Source organism: Aedes albopictus, chromosome 3 (genome assembly GCF_035046485.1).
Source record: "Aedes albopictus strain Foshan chromosome 3, AalbF5, whole genome shotgun sequence".
Lineage (NCBI taxonomy): Eukaryota > Metazoa > Arthropoda > Insecta > Diptera > Culicidae > Aedes > Aedes albopictus.
This window is the reverse complement of record NC_085138.1, coordinates 167,690,419-167,717,489: the sequence shown is the minus strand read 5'-3', so window position 1 is coordinate 167,717,489 and position 27,071 is coordinate 167,690,419. Positions and strand designations below refer to the sequence as shown.

General features: G+C 36.5%; 1 protein-coding gene across 2 annotated transcripts in view; it reads left to right on the top strand.

Moving 5' to 3' along the window:
* The window catches only part of LOC109422614 (influenza virus NS1A-binding protein), a 106,311-nt gene that overhangs the window by 38,424 nt on the left and 40,816 nt on the right, over positions 1 to 27,071 (top strand). Inside the window, exon 1 of one of the 2 annotated variants that reach the window (XM_019697427.3) lies at positions 8,088 to 8,951. The exons of the other annotated variant lie outside the window; for it this stretch is intronic. Within the exon in view, the coding sequence (XP_019552972.3) occupies positions 8,912 to 8,951 (40 nt within the window). The 5' untranslated portion in view covers positions 8,088 to 8,911. Of the gene's footprint in view, positions 1 to 8,087; positions 8,952 to 27,071 lie in introns of those variants that run through there. 2 annotated transcript variants of the gene reach the window in all.

Sequence of the window (27,071 nt, the reverse complement as noted above, 5' to 3'; positions counted from 1 at the left end):
CGGCGCACCAACAACTTTTTACAAAGAATTTTAATAATTTTAACACCTTCAGTTCAAAATTTCCAATATAAATCGTAAAAAAGCCTTGAATGTCATGCTTTTTTATAATTAAAAAAAAAGAAAAATTGCTTAAAGATTCGTAGAATTTAAAACAAATTTTAGATTTCTGAAGCATTGCAAAACCTTTAAATTTTTAAAATAAAGTACGTAGTACGTACATTACCAAATTTGAAGAAAAAAAAAATAAAAATGAATTGTGCAGAAGCAGTCAGAACGGCTGACAGTGACGGTGAGGGGTCATGTTTTTTTTGTATTCGGAACTAAAAAAAACTCAACTCAACTCAACAACTCTAAAAAGGTGGTTTCAGAATCATGCATGAAATCGACACATAAATTGTCGCAGATTTTTTTTACGAGAAGGAGCTAAACCAGTCTATAAGAGGAAATCACAATCAATCATTCTCAAGACGAACTAACAAATTATGATAGTGATGTAAGTAATAATGTCGTCCCTAAACGTTTGAGACAGCACGAATAGCTGGAGATTGACAGTAATTATAGATGACAGTATTATGGAAAGAACTTCAAAACAGTTTCTTGAAATATCGATTTTGAATTACAAGCAATTGATAAAATCGAAAACTAAGTCGAATCATAAAAATTTCAACAATTTGAGAGTCTTACGAAAATTTTCAAAATACCGCAAATATAAAATTTTTGTAAAAATCTAAATTTTGCGTTCAGTATCATACGGGCGTAACTGCATATATCAATTTCTCTTCTTCGATTTTCTCTTCGGATTATTCCGGGAAATACGCTCAATGTTCGGATGATCTCTCGATGTGTTTCGGTGAAGGACGACTAGAGCTAGCATCTAAAACAAGAAAAACAGCCGCAAATGATTTCTCGGCCAAGTTATTAAACAAAGAGAAAATCGATGAAGAGAAATCGATCATTTTAGATATGCCCGTATGATACTAAGCGCGAAAAATGTTTTATGCGGATATTTTAAATTCCGGAAAACATTCATGGACTTTGGAATATTTGCTATTTAATTGAAAATTTAGAAGAGGGAAAACCCCTTTGAATGAGTTTCTTTTGAAGTCTTCCCCAAAAAAAAACAAAACATTGGTATCGAATACAAAAAAGGGTTTGAGGTGACACTAGTTTTGCAAAAAATACAAAAACAGTTAAAAATATATTCTGCCTTCAATAATAAGATAGTGTTCTTTGTATTTCGGCCTAAGAGCCTGCGGCGCACCTGAGAGATGTTCACGGCGCACCAGGGCGCCGCGGCGCACAGTTTGGGAAGCACTGCAATACGAGATTCCTCACAGAGTTTCTTCTGGGATTTCTTCAGGAATTCTTTTTGAGATTCTTTCAGGATTACTACAATAATTTTTTCCAGTATTCCTCGAAACACTTCTCCAGAATTCCTATGGGAGCTCCTTCCGAGATTATTTCAGGAACTTCTGGGATTGCCACAAGAAGTGTTTCCGGGATTCCTATTGTTATCTTACCGGGAATCCCCCAAGAACCTCTTACGAGATTTCTGCAGGCACTACTTCTAGGATTCTTCCGAGAATCCCTTCCGGGATTTCTCCGTACACTACTTCAACGATTCCTCCGGGAACTTCCTCTGGGCTTCTATCAGGAATTGCTTCTTGAAATTTCTCAGTAACTCCCTCATGGATTCCCTCGGAAACCTCTTCTTGGATTTATTTGAGAACTCTTTCACTTGAAAATTCTGGAAACCTTTCAGAAGTTTATTAAGCAATTCTTCCAGGAGTATTTTGAGAAGTACCTCCATCAGTTTTTGTTATTGGAATTCCTCATGAAGTTCCTACAGGATTACATTGAGGAATACCTTCTGGACAATCAGCTTCAGGAGATATACCAAAAGAAGTTATTGAGAGAACCCGGGATGGAATTCCTGGAGGAATCCAGAAAGGTTTTGAGAACTACCGGAAGAAATTCCTTGAAGTCCTAGAAGGAATCCAGGAAGGAGTTCCAGGAAGAATCTCAAATGGATCCTTTTAGAAGGGGGTCTAGAAAACCCGAAAAAATGATGAAAGGAATATCTGATTCTTTAGGCCAATAATCGATAAATCGAAAAATATATTATTTTTCTAGTTCATGAGTTTATATAACTTTTATAAATCAATGATGTTCTCAAGAATGCAGAACAGACATTTTTTAGGTAAGTTTTTGTTGCATATTTTCTTTGAGAGCGTGAGTACTGCTATGATATTTGACATTCTCAAAAGTGACAGAGTGGCACGTGCTTTTTTGCTGCCTCACTCACATTTCATCTTCACTCTCTTTTTTTTCAACGATGACAGCTAAAGACATCAAATTGAGGAAACATCAAATTAACGAGGTTCGTAGAAAGGACGTGTCGAATCGACCTTCGAATCCAGTGGCCAAGGAAACTCATAATATTTCGGCTAAAAACAAATTCCGTGAATGGTTCTTTTTTAAATTATAAAAAAGATACAGTTCTGGAGGTATGACTTGAAATATGAGTAATTGGAAAACAACAATTCTCATTTTTCCTCGTCAAAACTTCCTTTATGTCAAATTTGATAAGAAATTTTGCATTTACTGCCAACATTGACGTTCCTAAAACTGTAGTGCTGGAAGAAGAAGGACTAAAAACGTTCTTTGAGTAATATATACACACTCAATCCTGAAGTGTCTGTTCAGCACTTTTATGACGAAAATAGAACAGCAGAACTATTTCGGTAGCTTCGGTAATCGATTTTACTGAGGCTCAGTACACCAACTGTCAAAATCTGGTGGAAAAGGTAAACAATGCAGTATAGCTGTATACAGCTGTTCTACTTTCGTCAAAAAATTACCGAACACGGTATTCCAAATTAAGTGTGTCTACTGGATATAATTCTTCATATTCCCTTCCCAAATCTAAATATTTGATCAATTAATTAACGTATCATTCTAAGAATTCGCTAAGTTTGTCTAATCAATCTTTGTCAATCAAGTAATTAGGTGACGGGCTTGGTGGTCTAGTAGCTACCGCTTCTGATTCGTATGCAGAAGGTCCATTCTACTTTGTTTCTTTCTTTATGTGTACTTTCTCTTCTCTACATATACAACTCATGTATATTCATAAGTTCATAGCCATCGCTAGAACAGAAACGGGTTGAAAATGTCGTTTCCCTTCCTTCCAACTTTCCCACTTCCCACTGTGTCAATCTATCATATAACGCCTACAAGTTATGCAACTAAGCGAACTGTGCCGCTTTCCTTCAGAGTTAATCTACACCAGGTATCGCCCCCTTGGAGCTCGAGAAATACATTTTCGCCCCCTAACCTTAAGTGAAATTTAATTTTTCCTTAATTAGTATTTTAGTATATTAGTATATTAGTATTTTAGTATCGCTCTAATTTTCATTGAGTCTTTTTTGCAAATGAATTGGTTGTTTGCATTTGAAAAAAAAAACTGCATAATTGCATGTAAAACAAATACATTTTGAAATGTTTGTGTTATATATATTCTTGAACAAAATCGGGCAAATTAGAACGGACTGTGAACATTTACGACCACTCGTTGTCCTCAACCAGATGTTTTACCAGTAGTTTTCAACTCCCGAGATGTTTGTTCACCACAAGTACTCAAATAAGAAATTGAAAAACAATTACAAAAATATCTTTAATACAAAAAATACATCTCATGAATATATTGGTGTATTTCCTAATGTAGTGAGCATTGCTCAGTAATTGAAAATTTAAAAAGCCAGTGCGAATTGACAAGCTTCCTATGAATTGGAAAACTTTTTATTGTCAAATAAGAAGACATGCATCAGTCATTACTCAGTTTTGAGGGAATTAAACGCTGAATTTGTAGAAAAAATTCAAAATAGCTCCTAGTAACAAGTAAAGTTTAGAATTCCTCCGGAAAGCCTCTCTGAAATATTTTCAAACAAATAATCATTCGAAAAGTGTTCATAGATTCATTTTAAACTTCATGTTCATGATTGAAATTTCCAAGAAAAACTAACTGCATGTAAATTAATAACAAAATTTTATAATAAGTAAAAAAAACTGTTCCTTCCATAATTTGAACAAAACTCAATCAAGATTTTTCGCCACAGAAGTTTCTTATTTATTAGATTTCCAGATTCACTAGGAATTCTCTCGGAAATTAGCATAGCAGTTTTATTTGTTTTTTTTTTCTTGGAATTTTGCCAAAAAATTCACGTAAACATAAAAAATTCTGTGACATGAAGTCTATCTCGAAACAGACATTTTTCAATAATCCTAGAAACAAAAAATTTTTGAAATATCAGGGAATTTAATTGATTCAGTTGACATTCAATACTTTTGATATTTCTCAATCATTTGAAAAATCGCCCACCTATCTAGCATTTTCGCCCCCCAATTTTGGTTTTACAAATTTTCGCCCCCTTCGGTCTGATTTTCGCCCCCTGGGGGGCGATTTCGCCCACTTTGGGAATCACCAATTTACACACAAACTGTCATCCAAATATATCCCCTTAGCCTGGTACACGGTTTATATGGGAAAATACAAAAAATGGAAAAACTCAAGCTCCTGTATACTTTTTGAGTTCCACTTTGGTCCCATATCAACTGTGCAAAATTTCAGATCGATCGGAAAAACTATATTTTGGCGCCCGCCATTCTTAGTTTTTCATACGATTTACTATGGGGAAATTTTACTCCTGCAAAGAAAAATTGCTAGAAGTCACCCCTAGATCCCTAAAAATAAGTCGATGAATGATTTCCGTAGAAAACTTCACTAGGTATCAGACCTCCGAAGACTGCAAACCGATGCGACGTTCGTGGAAAAAGTTATTAGGCCTCGCCCGATCGATACAATGATGAGATTTTATTATTTATTGTTATTCCTTACATGTTAAACAGCGTTTGCATGCCATTCGGTTTTCAGTCAATAACTTTTTCTACGTGCTTTAGATCGCTTTGCGGTCTTCGGAGGGTTGGTTCCTCGTAAAAGTTCCAACAGAAATCATTCATCGATTTAATTTTAGGGGTTAAGGCCCAAGTAACAATTATACTTTTGTGGCAATCCTGAAGTAATTTCTAAGATTGAATAATAAAACTTAGCTATAAAGCTCTTTGTTCTGCAAATTCGAGATAAAATAGGTATAAACTATCCAAAAGACTAATCTGGCCCACTCTTCAGGAGATCTTCAAGACTGGTTTTGAAGACTGCTTTGAAACTAGTTGTATTTATGTACTAACACTGATGATTGGTTATAAGAACTTCATAAAACTTTAACAAGAATAGCTTGAAGCATGTTGATCTTTTAGCTGCCTTTCTCAAAAATGCTAATAGTGCATGATAAATGAAATCTTTTACCTCAGCATTATGCAGATGCGAACTAGTTGTGTTTCATGGATGAAATGTTAATTGAACTGCGAATTAATTTTCATCAAATTGAAATGGCTAATGCATCAAAATTGCCTGACAGATCATTGATGACAGGGAATCAAAATTTTCCGTGCCATACCCACTTTGTCGTTGATATGCCACCCAAAACATACGAAAATAACAAAGCGCCTCAAAAATAATATCATTCATTAATATACGAAGACATAAATTTCCTGTAAAAACAAAAGGCTACGCCACTTTTTCAATTCTTTCTAAACATGGCTGCCGTTCCAGGCGAACAAAACTCATGCAGCCGCCATCAATTGTTATTACCTTTAATCCAAACCACCTCAAAACAATGATGGAACCAAGTCACCTTGCATGAAATCTACAGCATTTATTGAAGATTGTTTTTACTAGTGATGATCTTAAGGCAGATTTGTTCGTCTTAAATGAAACTTATTCGTTTTATTCAAGAGTAACAGCCTTTGACAATTGTTTGTTTACCTTTTTGGAGCTAGAAAGTTGTTTCTGTACATTTTGCTTCAGGAACTGCCAATTCTATTATAATTTCGTCTATTTAATAAGTGCATTTCTAAAACTTACTAGCACATATTACACTATTTAGCATACGCACGAGAAGAGTCACAGTAAGTACCCATTTTAGTTTCGATTCAAGCTGCTGTGGCCTGTGTGAGTAACTGGCTGATGGTTGGTCGACCTCAGCAAGCTTCTCGCATTTTTGATTGGCTATAAAATGAATATTTCGTCGATATAATTACTTTTGAGCACCAAAACGGCAAAATTAACAGTGAGCAAAAATGTTTGAGTGTTTATATTTGCATAAAAAAGCCAATTTATTGCATAATTTATTATTTGAATTAATAAGATTTTATTACTTCGCTTAGTTCTTGTTCCAGACTAGTGGCTCTAGCTCAAGAATTGAAAGCTTTAAGAAGTTTTTAAAGGAGAATAACTCAGATGATTTGTACTTGAATAAACGAAGCATAAACTTTTAATAAAGTTTGTTGATGTTATGTGTTGAAAATAACTTCAAATACGTCTTAAAACTCATAATAAGATCAAATGCCTTAGGGAATCAAGTTGTTTTATGCGGAGTTTTCAAAATTAACTTGAAGAAAACTTAAAAACCGCATACGAACGGAGATTATTTTCTCTTGATATAAACAACTATAAATGTTTCATGAATTCTTCATGCTATGATAAAGCTTCCATAAAAATAAACAAATCTAAAAGGAATTTAAATTGTTACTTGGGGAGCAACCTGTGGCGATTTTTCTTTGAAAAAGTGATTATCCCCATACTAAATCGTATGAACACTAAAAATGGCACACACAATACGCGACGTGACACAAGACAACACTTATCGTTCTTACAATCGTCAAGAAAAGATTTAAAAAATTACCTTTTGTCGACCGGTTTCGGGCGAGATCTAGCCCATCTTCAGGACAATGTCCGACTGACTGCGTTGTGTTCGTACATTGTCCTGAAGATGGGCTAGATCTCGCCCGAAACCGGTCGACAAAAGGTAATTTTTTAAATCTTTTCTTGACGATTGTAAGAACGATAAGTGTTGTCTTGTGTCGCGTCGCGTATTGTGTGTGTCGTGTAGTTCTTACGTTAGTGCAACTGTAAAGTAAATTACTAAAAATGGCTGGCGCTAAAATATAGTTTCTCCGATCGAGCTGAAATTTTGCACAGTTGATATGGGGCTAAAATGGAACTCAAAAAGTGTACAGGAGTAAAATGTCTTTTTGTGTCCCACGCTAATATCCCCTATCCATGGATCGCAACATCGACCAAAGGTGACTCCTAGATCTCACATCCTGCCCTACTAAAAAAATACCCTACCCGTGCTGGTTGTGGAGATGCAGAGTGCTCTCAGTCTCTAGTATCAATTATTATCACACTCTAACATTTCTTTTCCTTCCCAACTGATTGTAAGGACTTGGCCAGCGCCGGTATTGATCCAAAAATGTATGAGCTGCTTAAATTGCACTTTAAGAATAAGTGGAGTGTCCCAGTCCCATATTCAGTTGGATCTTCGTGCAATTCATATCAGTTCAGATCAATACGGCGGCAACTATTGACATGTACAAGTCAGATTTGATCGTTCTTATCGATCGTGACCGTTCAACCTTTGTCAATCAAGTAATTAGGACGTGATCTAGCATATTCAAGTGCCAAAATATTCAAAAATAGTTTCAAGTGGGTTTAAGGACCAGGTATTTGGAATACACAGTTCAAATTTTCTAGAGTACAAATCTAGAGAACTGTCAAACGGATCTGGCTGAAAATGTAACCCAATGTTTACTGTACTGAAGCAAGCATCAAGTTACATTTTCACCCAGATAGGGTTGACGGTTCTCTAGATTTGTGCTCGAGAAAATTGAACCGGATGTCCAAAATATATACTTAACAGGGTCCAAAATACATTGGGTTGTCCAAAACAGTGAAAACTGATGCTTAAAGAAAATAGTTATTTTTATCAAATTTTCAGCCAGGTAACCAACATTATCATTATGTGCAAAATTTTCTGAGTCTGTTGACTTAAATTCAAACTAATGTCCTCTAGAGATCCAAAATTCGGCCGTTATCCTACTGTATCAACCTATCAAGTACCATGCGTCTCCTCTTTTCGTATTAAGTTCACCGACCACTTAGAACACTGTGTGCCTTCTGTTGCAAGGAAAATTGGTGGAGAATGTTGTCGTGCAGTAGAAAGGGGTAGTAGCGTCGCCACCCCCGAACCGCGCGTGGAGCGCATTTACCGTATCACATGGCACTGTTGCGAGTTGGCTGTCTACCTCCCGCCCCTTCCCCAGCAACTCCCATAATAAGTGCCACCATTAGACAGGTATAGGAGGAGACAGACTAAGACAAACAGAGGGGCGGGTCGGGTGGTGTGGGTTTAGCTAGCCCAAACAAGCACGCCAAGAGTCAGTCGTCCAGCGGCGATCGTAGCGGAAGAATCGACCTGGGATAGGTTCTCGGTGCTTGGCGTTCAAGGTGACGGAGAGCTCAAAGGAATCGGTTACCCCCGGCTGAAGACCAATGCCGAACGCCAGTCGATATCGAGACGCGCTATGGAACGTGAGCGACAGCGACATTTCTTAGTGGCAGCGGTTGAGTTGCAATCATCCCTGTGCAGGAGAAGCGGAAGCTATTGCGAAAGTGGTTGCATTTCGACGAGACGACCACGGAACAGTAGTGTCGTCTAAACGCAGTTGTTGACCGAGTAGAAGGTGCCTATTCCGCTGGACGGAGTGCCACCGCGCCGTTTTGCTCCGGGAGCAGCCGTGGAACAAATTGTGATTGATCTTCCAAAGTGTTGTGGGCTGAGCACGTGGCTTGCAATAACAGTTGATATTCTCTGTACCCGATGACGAAGCTTTAAGTGATAGTAATGTTTTAGTGTAATTTAGTGCAATTATATTTATTGTGTGCTGTTGAACTTGTTTGACGTCAAACGTCGATAGTCTGTGATAATTAAACAGTTGCAATTTTCTAGTCAAGATGACGTGTAAACACGGGTACATGATATCGTACGACAGCGGTAAGTGATTCATTGCATTGCGCGAGATTTAAATCCAGTTATGACAGGGCGGTTTCGATCAGTGTGTGAGTGTGTGCGTTTTGGTTGCTCGTGATAAAATCGTTATCGAGCTGGTCTGACTGGATATTGGTTTCGAATTTTAGAGTAAACTTTCAAAAAAAAAAAAAAAACGTGGGTTACTAATTTTATGGGTCAACAGAACAGAAAAATCGACTGTTCAAAGTATTTATAGTTTGGCCGTTTGGCCATCGAGTTTGGACCACAAATTGCAAGCCGTCTGGAATCATAATATTTAACGATCTCTGAAAAAAAAAACGTTTATGTTTAGATGGACATTGCCAGAGCTACCCCGCTAAGGCTATGTGCGACTAGCAAAGTAACATTTTTACTTAGATGTCAATATTGAAACTTCAAACAGATGCAGCTATGTTTTTTATGGTTCATAGCTTAATATCAAGTTTTGAATAACGTGATGCTTTATATAACAAAATTAATTTACAAAAACATGTGTGATAGTGTTCGAAAATTTTAAATTTTCTTCCGCCAATATATTCTTCTCCAGAATCCTAGGCATTTTTTTAAGAAAAAATAAATCCACTTTATATTAGCGCAATGCTAGAAACTGAAAAAGGCCCTGTTCTCCATGCTTCTCCAAACCAAGTTTATGCAGATAAAATCATACATTAAGGACAAAATTCGTATTATTCAAATTAGGCATGTTTTTAAATTTGTTGACGAGGTACTTTTTAGCAAAGAACGGACTTCTGTAACCTTTGAAGATATTTGAAGCAGAGTTTCAAAATTTGATTAAAAACAAGAAGTTTTTAGGTTCGACCGTTTTTTAAATGTTTAGGATTTTTCTATCCAAAATAAGAATTTTCAAAGCTGACTGATATGTTGCTAACACAAAACAAAATTTTTCAAAGTTTTGACCGTAAAAATGTATTTTTTTTGCAGATTTTTATTTTGTAAGGTGCAATATTTTCAATAATACTGAACAGTTACGAAAACTCTTGACCATAACTTGAAAATTTCATAGAAGAACCCAAATGAAAAGATCAATCCAGCTTTGAGGAAGATTCTTTATGATTCGAGATTAATAATCATTGGGAAGAAAATCTGTGACCTGACCCATTTCCAAGAAACGCACTTCCATTCGAATATCTTCGGAATTAATTGAAAATTCCTTTCGTGTGACAATCATTGTAACTCATTTCGAGAGCGCGCACAGGTCATTTGAATGAATCTATTAACGGAAACGGGAACCAAAGATCGCAAATCGGAAAACAAATTCATTCAGAAATATTTCCCCCACAGAACGATGATGTCAAGTGCTTGCGACGGCAGGCTGTCTGTGCCATAGATAAACGGACAATTTAGCCAATGTCTTGTGCGTTGAATTTCTCGACTGTATTGTAACTCTCAACTTTGTGTTTTTTGCACTCCCTTCTTCTTCTTGGCGTAACGTCCTCACTGGGACAAAGCCTGCTTCTCAGCTTAGTGTTCTATGAGCACTTCCACAGTTATTAACTGAGAGCTTCCTCTGCCAATGACCATTTTGCATGTGTATATCGTGTGGCAGGCACGAAGATACTTTATGCCCAAGGAAGTCAAGGAAATTTCCTTTACGAAAAGATCCTGGACCGACCGGGAATCGAACCCGTCACCCTCAGCATGGTCATGCTGAATACCCGTGCGTTTACCGCCTCAGCTATATGGGCCCTTTTGCACTCCCACAATTTTTTAATGAAATTAAATTGAATAATATACAGCCATTCCATTCAAAATCAATATAGTTAACCTCTGAATGTCGAGATATTTGATGCATTTCTAGTACATCAAAAATATTTAGATAAATTTTGTATTAAGTCATTCGTGTGACCATTTTAGGGTAGGGTAGCCCTGGTCCTAAAAATTAAAATTTTGAAAATCATATAATTTTCAATCAGTTGGTCGATTTTAGTTTTGTTTTTAATGTTTTTATCAGAAAAAATCAAAATACATATAAAAAATACAGAGATGTATGTTTTTAGTTTTAGGAATATGACTTCTTAAAAATAAAGAGTAAATAAATTTTCCCTTTTAGAAACTTGATTGATTTGATTTGAAATTTGATTGATTAGGTTTGGATTCTTCTTTGTGTTCAGAACATGCCAAGGGTCTTCTAAAATAGTATTCAATACAATGCATACTTTTATAAAGATTTACAATATAAGAAAATTTGAGAAAATCTTATATTCAAATATGAGATTCTCTTTAAAAAAAAATCCTAAATCAAAAATTTTAAAAACATCATTCAAAGACTTTGACATGTTACGCCAAAATTTAATATTCTGAAACACATATGGGAGCTTGATTTTTCATGGAAACTAATGTATAAAAACTAGTATCTCCATTATTGTTAAACCATAAAAACAAAAAAAAAACTAATCTATTAACATACTTTTGGCACTTAAACGCACTTAGGTGCTTCATGACATCCAATGACGGCATAAATTTAGAAGATGAATTTTACGTTCGCTTGTCTATTTATATATGGTAATGCAGAAGTGGCAGCTGGGAGTGAGTAAATCAAAACACATTCCTGTGAACGCGTGCCGCGTTCGGTGTTAGGAAAATTCGACCAAAGGCGCTTTCTACGTAGTTAGAATTATTGGCATTCAGTGCAAGGAGAGAATGCTGCAAAATGAACCGAAGCGATGAACTAGCTCACATCGGGCCAGTTAGCATTTATCAATGCATATACTTTTTTAGAAATATCCCAACAAACGTTACTGCTAAACAATAGATGAACAAACCGCTTTTATGCATATTTTTTTTACAGAACAAGCTGTTATTCAAGGATCATTGTACATACTTAAGTTGGGATATACGACTCCATTAGGTTAGGTATTTTTATTAGAGAGGTTTTCATACGACTCCGTACCTAGGATTATTCTCATGGTGACGCATTGTTATTAATTTTTAATCTTCATAGTAGGGAAATGGCACCATCTCGGCAGGGCTCCTATTTTGGGCACTTTTCTGCTATGACTCAGCCAATTTTGAACCAATTGACACAATTTTTGGAACGCGTCGAGATATGTTTAGTGCCGTGTGCCAAATTTCAAGTCAATTGGTTTGGAATTGACTGAGTTATTGCGAAGAGTGTCCAAAATACCGGCCACTGCCCAAGTGGCTCGCTATGTACATTTACATCATCGAAGCGGTGCGTTGTGCAGATAGGGCGTGGATGTTTTTTTGGAAACACCTCGCTAAAAAAAAACGCTAGTAGGTAACAATCTAAAAGCGTAATGCCTTGAATTTTGGAGTGTTTTGAATTGAATCATGGTTTGATGTCAAACCACAAAAAAAAATGTGAACATACGTACTCCTCTTTGCTTTATACACTCCATTCTGTTCTTGCACGATATTTTTACGCGATTTTCTCGAAGCAATTCTTTGTAGTATTTTTTGATGATGATATCTTTGCGGTGTGAACAACGATAGTGTCATTCCCCTTGCCTGCCCTTCTCCTAGCAAGCATCAGTGACAACAAGCATCATGCCGAGGTTGTCAGTGTGATGCTGCCTCATTTGAAGAGTGGAGCATTGGCGGAGTAAGCCGCCTTGATCGTGAGTCCCGTACAATGCCAAGTGATTTTACTGTAGTTTGCTATGATGACTGGGAATGGAATAATCCGGTGAGTTACGCAATGTTTACAATACATAAGTGACCCGATTTTGTCAGCCCCTTCCCGGAACACATTTTTGCTCTCCTTGAGAACCTACACGCTAACCCCTAGTTACCCAGATTGGTGTCAAAGCGATCCAGATTGAACAAAACTGCAGTAACTATAATCTGGGTAAATGTCCCTTTACTCAAATCTGGGTTACCGATGTTGGTGGCAAAATCTGGGTAAACGATACCCAGCTCCTTCTGGGCCTAGGTTTTGTTAATGTATTTCCAATGTATATTTCAAACGAAAAACTCCATATTTCCATAGCTTGTTCACTTACCTGATGCAGGGAAACAGTTCCCCGGAATTATTTCACTGTTTTAACAGCGTTTATGAGCATATTTTCAGCGAAAACATTCATAATTTCCAGCGTTCTCCTGACCGTTGCCATATTGTCAAGCCGGAAAGTGACAAAGTGCCGATAATCCAGATCTTTACCCAGATTCAACATATCTGGCGTTTCGAGTTACCCGCATTTTTACAACTGCTTTTTTTTGTAAACACAACTGCTAACTTCATAAAAATCCGGGTAGGATCAACCCAATCGATGGGTAGTTTCAGGTAAGCGTGTACCAACTTTCCAAAGTTTTTATCCCTCTATGTTCTGCCCTTAAGCTGTAGTTTGATGATAAACATGGATGAATTGGATAAAGTTTGACCGTAAGACAATGAGAGCAAAAAGTATGTCGCAAAATGGGGCTGACAAAATCGGGTCCTTACTGTATCAATGATGACTTCTTCAACCTTGAAATTGGTTGACCAAATTGAAAGTTATAGTATCTTAATGTTTGAATTTTGAGTATAATAATTAAACAATAAATAATTAAAAACTCCTAACTTTATGTGATTTAGAAATATTTTATACTTCAAATACTTTTCTGTGTATCAAAGTTATGAGAAATAAGATGAAAGCCAGCTTGTCTTACTCGAAAATTCAACTTTAGGGCGGTTGGGCCAACCTCAACAAGTCTGGCGCAATCTATATTTTCGAAAAAAAAAACACTCTTTTCGCTATGACTTTTTTGTTTTTCAAAATTGTTTTCAACCAATTTCTGATACAAAAGGTGCATATCCTTCTAATTTAGAGATTTGATAGGGATTGTTGGAATGTCCACCGGGTTCCGGAGCTATTTCGGAATCATAAAAGGTCATTGTTATAGGCCATATTCAAAAAAGTGAAATTTCCATATTAGAACAGTTTTGTTTTGAGATCTAAATGAACTAGAATGATGGAAAAATATGTCTGAAAGTCCATCCCGGTCAGTAAGTGCCTTGGACTCAGTTTTACGGATGTTCCGGAGAACCGGTTCCGGGGTCAGTTTTTGAAAAAGATTTAATATCACTATGCGACATCTCAAACTTCGTAATTTTTCAAGATACATCATTCTGAGTGTTTTTGTTTCATCCGAAATATTTTTGGCTTTTTGGAGCCGAAATGCTGATTTCACGGGAATCGGTTCCGGTGGTTCCGGGGTCCATTTTTCGAAGATGAATAACTACCAGCATGCGACATACCAAACTTCATGATTTTGAAAGTTATAGCATATTATCACGATGGTTGGTCATTTAGAATACATTTGGACATTCCAGAATCCAGTTCTTCACCACTTTGAAAATGGTTCATGTCAAACATCGCGATTTTCGAAATACACCATTCTGGGCTAGTTTTATGTTGTCTAAAATACTTCTGGACCCGACATACGAATTTTCCGGAAACCGGTTCCGGTGACTCCGGGCTCCATTTTTTCGAATGTAAGCAAATATCATCAAGCGGTACCTCAAATTTCATGCTTTTTTTTAAGATACATCATTCTCAACTGTTTTTGCGTTATCCGAAACATTTGCAACTACGATTCATTCAGGGACTCATCCAAGAATTCCTCTAGGAATACCTCTATCGATTCTTCCCGGGATTTCTCTAGGTATTCCTTTATAGATTCCTTGAGATAAATTTTCAATGAACTTCTCTAAGGATTTCTCCAGGCAGTCATGATAGTGTTATTTACACTAGGAATTTCTGCAGAGATTCCTCCTAGGATTTCACCAGAAATTCTTACTATGATACTTCTCGGAATTTGTCTGTGGATTTCTCTAGACATTTCTTTTGGGAATTCCTTCAGAAATTCAGGGTGGGATTATTCAAGACAATCCAGATGTTCTTCTGGTGATTCTCCCAGGAATTCTTTCAGTAATGGTAGCCATGGAATTCCGACAATTTCTCCTGAAATTCTCTATTCTTCAGGAATATTACTAGGGAATCTCTGAGGGATTTCTCTAGAGATTTCTTCAAGCATTCTTGCTGGGATTCTTCCGGGACATCTTCCTGGATTTTCAGTCCTTTCAGTGATTCATCCGAAAATTTCTTCAAGGATTTATCCAGGACGTGCTCCTGAGACTTTATCCAGGAGTTCTTCCAGAAATTCGTCTTGGGATTTCTCCAGGAGCTCCTATTGGCCTTCCACCATGAATTCCAGCTGGGATTCCTCAAGCAATTTCTATTAGGGCTCTTCCAGGAATTCTAACTGTGGTACTTCCGGAAATACTTCTAGGGATTTCTCCTGGCATACCTACTTGCTGCAATACATTAGGGAAATCTTCCTGTGATTCCTCCAGAAAGACATTCTTCGATTCCATCAGGGACTTTTCAGTGGATTCCTCCAAAATACCTCGATTCTTCCTAGGAGAACTGTAGGTATTCCTTCGGGCGTTTATTCAAGGAATTGCCCTTAGGATTCCCCCGGCACATACTTAGTTTTGATTCACGAGTTCGGTAATTTTTTGACGAGATTAGAACTGCTGAGCACCGAACTCGTTCAGCAAAAATGCATTTGTGTACCTTTTTCATACGATTTTGACAGTTGTTTTACTGAACCTCAGTAATAGTAGTTTACGCAACAAGGTGCAGAATGACGATTTTTACAGCACGAGGCGTACATTTATCCAACGAGGCTTGCCGAGTTGGATAATTACGACGAGTGCTGGAAAAATCGAGTTCTGCACCGAGTTGCGTACAACGTTTTTTGCAATTTCATAAATTACCCTTGAGAATAGTTTTTAACAAAACTTTTTCATCAAACTGTACACTGATGTTCATAGCCATGTTTAGGAAAATCTGAACATAACAGGTTATACTGTGCAGTTGTCACAATTTTTCAAAACTGCGTCCAGAAAGCATCAAGAAGTTGACCAAAACTGAAAACAGTGCTGTAATGGTTCATTACGCAACGCAAATCAGTGCTGTAATGAACCATTACAGCACTGTTGATTTGGTGTGGGAAAGTAGGCCTTTTCCTGTCAGATTTGCGTGAGGTAAAACAGCCTATTACGATGAGAAATTGCAAAAAAATATTACCGAAACTACTGAGATCATACTGCTGTTCCAATCTCGTCAAAAAAGTACCGAACAGGTAATTCAGAAATAAATGTGCATGCTTAACGGGGTTTCTCTAACAATTCTTGTAGAAATTCTTACCGAAATTTCTACTAAGATTTCTCTAGGAAATTCCTTCAAGAACTTTTGGTAGGACTATTCAAGACAATCTTCCATACATTATTCCAGAAGCGATTCCTCCAGGAACATCTTCAGAGATTTTCTGCAGGAGTTCCAGCTCGGACCCATCAAGATATTGCAAGTGTGGTTCTATCAGCAATCCCTCTTAGAACTGCTCCAGAAATTCTTACTATAATACCTTCAGGAGTTCTTCTAGGTATTCTCCTAAGAATTACTCCTCGGATTCCTTCAGAAAGTATTGCTGGAATAATTCAGGGCAATCTTCCTAGGATCCTTCCAGAAGTTCCGTCGGCGTTTCCTTCAAGAATTTTTCTAGGTATTTTATCCTGGATTTTTTCCAGAAATCGCTCATGGGACTCCTCCAGCAATTTCTCTTGACCTTCATTCAGACGCTCATGCTGGGATTCCACAAGCGATTCCTAAAGTGATTTTTTTTTCTTTTCAGGAATGCCTTCTAGAATGCCAGAAATTCTTACTATGATACCTGCAGGAATCCCTCTAGGAATTTCTCCTAGCATTCTTGCTGGGATTTTTCTGGACAGTCTTCATAGAATATTTCCAGAAATGTCCTATTAGTGGATTTATCCATGGATTACTCTAGAAATTTCTCATGAAATTCCTCCTGGAATTCCTCTTGGTCCAGGAATTCCAGCTGAAAGACTCCCAATAGAAATCTCTTGAGGAATCCCTAAAAGAATTTCGGAAGATAGCAAATCTCTAGTGGAATCCCATCAGGAATGCCTGGAGGATTCTAAAAGAAGTTCCTTGAATATATACCACAAGGAATGCCTAGAGAAATCCCTGGAGGCATCGGTAGGGGTTTCTCTATGCATTCTGGAGAAATCCATAGTCCCTGAATGAATCGCTAGAGATTTTTTTTGTAGGAATCCAAGGAAGATTGCCCGAAAGAATCCAGCAATAATACCAGGAGGAATCCCTAGAAAATTTCATGGAGGTACACCAGTTGGAATTGTTGGAAGAGACACTGTAGGGGGGAGGGGGGCGGAGGTAGAGTTTGTTAATATGCCACACCCTAATGAAGTTTAGTAGCTCTGCGTCCACACAAATATGTACGTAAACCATCCATGGAAAAAAACAACATTCCAATGCATTCATAGATGAAAAGGAACGTATGATTGCCAGATGTCCAGCTCAGCTAATAACGCAAACGGTTTCGTGTTTCAAGAAAGTTTGTCGAAAAGAAAAGTGATGCGTATTAGAGCACTCTCCTCTTGCTAATTACAGTGGGGTTCCGATTTTAGCAACAAAATTTTTATTTTCAGTTGCCAAAACCGGAACCGTGCTAAAAACGGAATCTTTTTTCGTCAACATTTTTTTACATTTTTCTGTTTGTAAATGATTACATAATATGCCTAGTTACCGTTATGGAACCATACGACGATCTAACCCCGGAACAATAATAGTTTGATCATATTTTCGTAGAGCAGTTTGTAGCCTCATCACACTGCTACAAATGAATGGATCTCTAAAATCAAATATCCTTACGCATGTGTGTAGCTATGAATATTTGTGACTTTGGGAAGGTTCATAAATTACGTCACGCAAAAAACGAATTTTTGAAACATAATATATATTTTATGTGAACTCTTTTCATAAATGTCTTTTGTGCATTTATAACCGCATTAATGACGTTAAAACGCCTTAAAAACATTGAATCTATGATTATGTTGATTTTAGATATTAACTGCTTCTCAGAGACTTTACAGGTAATGTTTTTTGGAAATTCTAAACAAACAGAACAGTCAATAATACACTGTAGAAAATATTCACGTTTAATGTTGCTTACAGTTTAGTGTGGCCCAGTGTTGGTAAAAACTCAAAATCTCAAAACTCATGGTTGACTTTTTTCACACGCGATTCTTAACTCGCCAAACTCACTGCCGTAAAAATCAAGCATGATTTGACTCATGATTTGACTCATTGCTTTAATTCTCGCTTTGCGAAGTGTTGACGGTTGTATGACAGAAAGAGACCATATCTTGCATGTAAAAGCATTAAATGTCGTTTAAATTGATTTGGATTCGTTTTAAAAGCGAACAAGTTTTCGGCGCTTGACTCGCGAGAGCGAGATTTTGCATGAAAATCTCGCGCGTGAGAAAATGATCAGAATCGCCCGCGAGTTTGCTCACGCAGGAGCGGTTCATGAGTGAGATTTGAGTGTGATTTTACCAACACTGGTGAGGCCTCAAAAATATATCCTTGTTTGCCGGGAAAGAAGGTGTTAGAAGGTGTAAAATTTAATTGGTGTATGTCCGCATATGCATCATCCCATTCAGCAATATTTGCAAACATTACGTCAGTTTGGCATTTTGAACCCAATGATAAAATTTCCTAAAGGAACAACAACTTTCTCGAAATTCTAAACGAAATTTCTGATCTATTTTGAAACATATTCGCATAATATGTGGATAATATTCACGAAATTTAACAGGATTTGCTGAAAAAATCCCATCTTGTGATATTTTGTGAAAACTCTGAAAAAGTTTTGCAGGTGTTTCTGAAAAATGAATCTTGTGGATTTAATCCCTTTCGCAGCGAAATTCATGTGTAAACTCATATAAAATCTATGAAATTGTCGAAAAGAGCCATACAGACTGACTCAGAACAGCGTACACTAAGTCGACAGAGACCAGTACTCCACAAACATTTTGGTCGTATATGTATCGAATAAACTGCTTTTAACTCTCGAGTGATCGCGCTGCTGTATTTTGTACAACACGTTGAAATAATCTCGCTTTTTGTTCTTAGCATAAGCGTGGTGCTGACGGTGGTGGCCAACTGCGAGAGTTACGGAAGGTTAACCTAACTTCAACTAAAAGTGGAGCGGACCTAGTGTGATGGTTAGAACACGTGACTATCACGCTAAGGACCTGGGATCGAATCCAACTCCCGACAAACTCACAAAAATGTGAATTCTTCCTTAGGAAGGGAAGTAAAGCTTGGGTCCCGAGATGAACTAGCCTAGGGCTAAAAACTTCAACTAAATTAACTGTTGTTTAGCTACTTCTGTTTTTTTAGGTATGCCTATGAACCATTCGGACATCCTGGTGAAACTTGTAATTTTTGTAGAGTCCCGTATGAATTTATTTGAACACTTCCTTGATGCATTCTGTGAGGAATAAATGAGATTGTTTTTTAAATATTTCTTGATGTATTAACAGAGCCAAACAATCAGCCAAAATTTATCACTATTAGACAAATAGTGAGGTCGTACCCTTAAAGATTATGAAATGATTCTCTCAAAGCAATTTTCCACCAAATTCTCTAAAGCAAAAGTACCTCCAGCGGACCCTTGTGCTCTCAAGGACAACATTTTCGCGTTGTAAGTAAATGGTCAGACATTCAATTCCCAGCCCTGCCACCAAAAACTTTTAGACAAGCCAAAATTATTCATTCTTTCGTCTCTACTCTAAGCAACTGCTCTAACGAAAGGATAATTCGATAACGCCCCTAGACTACATCACAACCAATATTGACAACAATATGAACACAATTATCGCGTGCTCATCGTTATACCGTCTTGACTAGTAGAAAAGAAAGCAGTATCGAAGCAATAAGTGTACACGGACAGAATAGAATATGCTAAAATGCATAAAATCTTTACTAAAACCATATTCGATCTGCCCATCCCTTGCAATGCATATTTTAGGATATATTCCTTCAATGCATAAAATGGCATTATTGCTTACAATGCATATATCGATATTATTTAACAATGCATAAACCGATTTTATTTGTTAAAAATGTATAAATTGCTTTTGTTTATATACATTTAATGATAAAAATAAAGAAAAAAAAAACGACAAGCTTGGTTGAATCACAAACCGTTAATGAACACTTTATTTCGCTTGCATTTGTCATAATATACATAATATTAAGGACTGTTCAATTTATAAAACGGACAACTTTATAAGGCTATAAAAAGAAGACGCGCAGTTCAAATTTAACCACCCTTGCTTCGTTGTTCAGTACATCATCTGCCATTACAATGATCATTTTTAAATCGAATAAACATAGTTTTATTTTATAGAAAATCGGTCAGGTGTTGAATAAGGTGAATTTTTTGATTGCTGAAAATAGAAAGTGTATATAAAATTACTGTTCACATATGGTAAATCGTTTTTAATACCAGAAAAGTATGTGCCATGCGGCAGCAGCATGAGTAATAAACACTCTGGCAAAATTTAAACTCAATCGGAAAATTAAGTGTTGAGATATTAAAGTCTCAAGCAAGATTCGATTTTTTCAATAAAATTCAATTGTAAAGCAAAAAGGGCATGAAAATATTAAATAATTAATTTTTTTAAGCATCCAGTCGAAAGTGGGAATAATGTGGTTTTAAATGCAGAAAACTGCTTCTTAATAGCATTGCTGGTTTAGTTACTGTGCGCTATTGCAGACACAGTAATCAAAACGGTTTCGTTCTTTGAAGGTTCTTACAAATAACAATTTAACCTAAGGCAAAATTTTGCATAACAATAATGTTGGAAATGAAAACTTTGCATCCGATTATTATTAAATAAGGTGTACAATAACATAGGACCAACTTTGCTGAAAAATAATAATAACAAGATTCGCTAGAGTCGAAAATTTGCATCAATGGAGCAAAAAGTATGACATATTTTAATATGGCCATCTTTATGGTTCAAATTTTTGATGAAAAATGCAATTATAAGTAAATTTTTCTTCTGCATCATTCAGAGAGCTAAATTCTACTACTCTGGACAAATTTTTAGCCGAATCCGTGATGTTATTCTAGCACCGGACTTAAATGAACATGTTTTCATAATTTCTATGAAAATAAGGCAACTCACCATATCAAGCCGCAGACTGCTTGGTGCATTATTACTGACCAACTATTAAGCTTTACCTTTAGTAGAATAGTATAAGATTCCAATACATTGAAAACTTCATGAAAATGTGCATAAGGTACCCCGGGGCAAGTGAGAATCGGGGGCAAGTGAGACCTATAGCTAGTATTTTTTTTATTATAAATTTTAAAGTCTAACATTCTTCATGGAAAACATAGGTATCACACCTACGGATGCTTTGAATACAAAAATTTTTATTGTTTCAACGATAAAGAGACCATATACTTTATTGTTGTTCATATGTAATTTTCAATTCACTAGGTGAGATTGACGTGCTCTACTACATTCATCGTTTAAAAATAGATTTGTTATTCTACAAATACTTTTTCGGTTTCAGGATAGTGTTTGGAGTTCTTGCAAATGATGTCAAGCGAAAAAGCTGCATTTTATTTTTATTTATAACCTTTAGTTTACTGCTCTCACTTGCCCCAGTGCATTTCGCTATCTGGGGCAAGTGGGACCTATAAGAATAAACAAACACATTTTTATGGGTTCATCTCGCCTTGTCCAGCCTAAGATGAAATTAGCACGAAAGTCAATAAAAATTGACACGTTAAGTAATCTACTGTTGAATTATACTCTATTACCTCTATTTAGATGATGAAATTCTTGTTAAAAATGGTAAAACCTTGGGTAAAACGAAAAAAAAATCAAAAGCATGTATTTTTTATTTTTTTTTCTCTAAATATCTTCCATTATTTTTTCACTCAACGCTGCATAATGAATTTTTCTGAGCTATAATAAATTGGATACCGTCCATCATAAATTAAAACCGTCCATAATAAATTGAAATAAGGAAATGGCCTTTTCAAAATTTATGATTAAAAAAAATATTTAATGATCGTAAGATTATGTCAGGGAAAAGATATCACTGAAAATCTCGAAACCCCAGATTGAATATTGGTGAGATTCATCAACTATATAATATAGAGACCAAGCTTCGAAATCTTTTGTCACTCCACTTTACGGCGCTTTTTGTTAAAAAAAATCAATTTATTTTGCATGAGCTGCTAGAGTTGATTCAAGTTTTTTCCCCAGCGATTTGATATGTGTTACGTAATTTATGCACGATGCCATAAACCTCTTCTTATTTTAATCTCTAAACATAGTCATTCATATAAGAGATTTATGATTTATGTTACCTTATTTGTTGCAACTTATATTAAGCCTTTTGAACAAAAACTCTGAATATGTCTCACTTGCCCCGTGAAACGCAGTAAATGAAGATCTGCTACACTTTTCATTATATGCATAATATATGGAATGTAAAAATTTTGAAACAGTTTTAATGCACGTTAATAAGTACAAATATACCAACAACATCTTTTGGGTCCATTGGAATTGTTATAGAATTTGTATTCTGAAATTTTTGGCATGACAAAACCAAATTAGCACTTTTTTAGGTCCCACTTGCCCCGGGGTACCTTATTAAGTATGTGGCAAGTTATGTCGAATTTTGAGAAATGGGTTTTTATTGATGTTTTACGAAAACCGCTTCAGTTACACAATAAAGAACATTTTGCTTAATGTTATATTTTTCCTACATTTGAGAATAGCTATAAAAAGTTATGCAAAAAACTGATAATGATTTTATTGAAAAATAAAAAAGATATCGCACAAGCAAGTTGTCCGTTTTATAAATTGAACAGTCCTTATATATTTATAATAACTAATAATCGATTAGTACATACGGTTTCCGCAACAATAGGCAATTTCCTTCACCGCCACATTTCTCCAACGAACTCCTGCTTACAAGGAGCAGATTTCTCAACAGAAAATCCCTCGCGAAATTCGATCTGCAAATTACAACATTTATAAGTTCTATGTCTTAGAAAACATAAATGCACTTACCGAAATATTATAAACAATCGTGGTCCACTGATTTATGTGATATTTGCTCTTTTACAGACTTTATGGCAAAATTGCGCACGGGGGAAAATATTTCTTAACAACACGATGACGGTTGGCAAATTAAAATTTTGCCAAGTCCCAAGTGTAACATAAACGGCTTTATATGCATGGAAACTATAATAAATGCAAGAAATGCCAAGGCGTGCATATAACATATTATGCGATGCATACTTTTTATGAATTGCCAAGGTTAAAACGGTTAAATGGGAAATTTTTATTATTTAATAAGCTAACAAGAATATCCTGTTTTCTCCGTGTAAGAAAAAATATCATCCAACACCTCACGTTGTAGTCCTAGTTCACAAATGACTAACTACAAATGTGTGAGAAAGTGAATTTTAAAACATACTTTGAACATCGAAGCCACAACTTATAAGTCGTGGATATTCACCATGTACAATGGCCATGCTGAGGGTGACGGGTTCAATTCCCGGTCGGTCCAGAAACATTTTGTAAAAGAAATTACGTTAACTTTCTTAGGCATAGAATATCTTCTTGCCTGGCGCACGATATACACGTTAATATCTGTGGAAGTGATCATAGAACACTAAGCTGAGTAGCAGGCTTTGTCCTAGTTGGGACGTTATGCCAAAGAAGAAAAATCTACTCGGTTTTGTGCACTCTGCACATAATAAACAGTTGGACATAATATAAAATGATATATGGACCCATACACAACGTATTTAGGATATGTGTGGCAAACATATATGGGCTGGTTCCTTTGTTCGAATGCCGCAATAGCTTAACATTGTTATTATTTCTTATTGGTATAATACAAGTTGTCTATAAGAAGAATTATTTATCGATATTTGCTATATTTTTATTAGATTTAAAAATGTTGCCAAAAACGGAATCCTTTGTTGCCAAATTCGGGGGGTGCCAAAAACGGAACATGCCAAAAATGGAGCATGCCAAAAACGGAATCCCACTGTATGTACATACTGGTTAAATTACCATCGACCACTGATAGGAAGTCTGCAGCTTGTTTCTCGGGGAGGTCGTAATCTAACGAGTTGTAATCAGAAGCAACGCCTTGATCTACCTATAATGGATCGAGCATGCACCTCTTGTTTATCGTTATCCATTGATTGGTATGTGTACACAAGATATCTTGCCTCATATGGATTTTTCGATCAATGGTATCGATTAGATAACATTTCTTACCCATAATGACTCATGAATGCAAAACATTCAGGTGGAATTGGAATTACTACCATTGGGTTGTGGACACAAATTTTCATTACGAAAAAAAAAATCCTAGCCCGACCGGGAGTCGAACCCTCAGCATAAGGTTGCTGGATAGCAGCGTTTTATCAGCCAAGCTATATTTATGAGCCTCCCAAGAATTCTCAAACATTTACTTTTTTGAGGATGACAAAGTCTTGGCTCTGTAAACGTACCTATGTACGTAAAATCTGAAAATTGTCAGTTGAATGTTCGCGACTTCATACTCAAAGCTCGCCGTTTTGTATCAAATGCCATTGATTATTCCATTATTGACTTGGTGGTGGCAGGGTGTTTGCTGTTCCCCTCAACGCCGTCTGTCAATCAACGACCTCGTGGTGAAAGTCTAATCGTTTAAAATGATCGGCGGTTTCATGTCAGGGAAATGACCTTCACAATGTCTGGTACTATACAATGAACAGTAGTGGGTATGTTTATCCAGGGGGTGGATTCTAAACAACGCAAACAAACGAGCTCTCACTAGGGTAATGGTCCTTAAATTACAGTATACAAGTTTTTGTGTGTGTTTTTTTATCTTTTCCTTCAATATTGTATGTATTCGAAAGAAGGCATTTGTATATACCATACAGACTATTTCTTTCTGAAAAGATAATAATTTCAAACTTTCAAACGAGAACAAAACCTCCTAAAATGTATATTAGTCAATTGTGATTTTTGTTTTCATGAAACTGTAATTTGTGTCGTAGTACTTGGATAGCGTCTTGTTTTGCTTTGGAAAACTTCCGCACGTAGTCTAAGGTATGGAGACGTATATCATTTTCCTCATCTAAGAGAGGCATAAATACAAATTATTTTGAAGTAGCGTTGAGCAACAAGTGCACCGTGGTGCACGTTCTGAGAACCCCTGCTGAACGTGCTCTATAAGCAGCTGCTAAACAGGCTTGGTTTGTGTCAAAAACCTTCAACATGTTTGCAAAGTATAATACACTTGAACGTTTTTATAGAAGATTGCGCAATAAACCGCAAAATTTCGTCAGAAATGTGACAAGCTGCTCATTCTCTAGTTAACAACGTTATCACAGACAAATAGACAACACTTGCTACTCACTCATTCTCCAATAGGATGCGAATTGAATATATGAGAAAACAATTTCCATCGTATGATTAAAATAAGCTTTAATTTTATTTGAAAAAAATGAAAAAAAAATCTATTTAAGCAGATGATGAAAATTTTGATCGATTAGAGGCACCCCTAAGCTATGTCCGACTGAGCCCAAATTGGGTGTAGATAATATTTTGGGCTAATGAAATTATTTATAAGATTTTTTTTCGGTCTTTCATTTGTTTCCAATTTTATTATCTGTCGTTGAAACAGTTCTAAAATATATAAAAAAAAATGTTGTTAGACTCCTGAATCGTAGTTGATTAAAGGCCACCTACCGTACTGTCACATCAATAAATGGCACTCAGCAACCCGTTTAGATACTAATTGCGGTCGCTGTTGTCGTAGCCGTGGATACACGTGCTCCAGCGCCTGCTACTACTGCTGCTGCTGCTGCTGCTGCTGCTGCGTCATGTAATTCCCATTCCAGCGTGTAGCATGCAGAGAGGCTAGTGTCTTTCCCGTTGGTTTTACTTGAGTATACTCAATGGTAATGACGGATGTGTCGTGCTTGAGCTTGCATGATAACCTATCACTGGAATCATTACTTAGTTGATGTATTTACAGCTTATTATTAACATTATTGGTTCACGTTTCTGTTTTTATGACAGTACTTAACGCCATTGAGGCAATTGGTGCTTTTATTTGAGGTACTTAATGTTTATTCGACAAATTGTGTTGTCTTTGAGCAATTAGTTGAAATTTGGTACAATCAATATGGAAAAGTTATTTGGCACAAAACAACCTAATTTTGTGCATAAATGGTATGATTTCTAATTCCTATGTTGAAAAGTTATTGTATTAATTGATTTTTAAACAATGAAACTGATTTTGCATGATTCATACTTTTTTTTCTCGGAATTTTAAACAAATGTATAAATTTATAAAACTTGAAATCATTTCAGAAATTAAATATGCACGTTGACACATTGGTCGATTTTTGGAGAATTCATCACGTTTCAACGTGATTCACATGGTACCATGTTCTGAAATGTAGATATCTTCTTATCGCAGTTTGATAAGAAAAAACCGCTGTCTATCCTTAAAAATGGACTTAATTGAAGGACAATCTCTGCATCGACTCACAACACCACTACCACTGCAGCAAGCAGAATGGTAAAATATTTATCATCGTCGTTTAGAGCTGAGCTGACCAATAACAATGATAATTGTTTACAAACACAGAACAGAATGCACTTCGCTCTTTATGGCACTGGCGAGACACTGACTGATGCGTATTTCTCATTGCGGCCCGGTGGTGTTATCAGGAGCCTTATCCCCGTACCCCTTGTTGCTGACATGTGCGGACACTTCCCAAATGGGCTATTGGCTTTATCTTTCCGGTACGAATCATCGCATTCTGGTGGTCCATGCTTGTGCCATGTGGGTTGGTTCGTCATTAGTAAATCACCGTGAGTCTGCGCGATCCTCGCGATCTACTGGTTCTTTCGAGTTTATCTGTTTGCAGAATCAACTGCAGTTTACTCAATCTGGCTACTGCAATGTAGACTCAGTGCCATGAAATTGCCCTATTTGCAGCTGCAATATGCCATTTCACTCCAAAGCATTCCAAGATATACAAATTCTTCAATATCTTCAAATCAACTTCAAACACTTGCCTCTTTCTTTTTCCGCCGCCAGGTACTTTGTCTTGGTTGTTTTTTTTTTCAAGCCTCTCTTTGCAGTCTCCTTCGTTGAAGGAACAACAGCTTCTTTCGCTGCCCTACAATAGATGTCAATG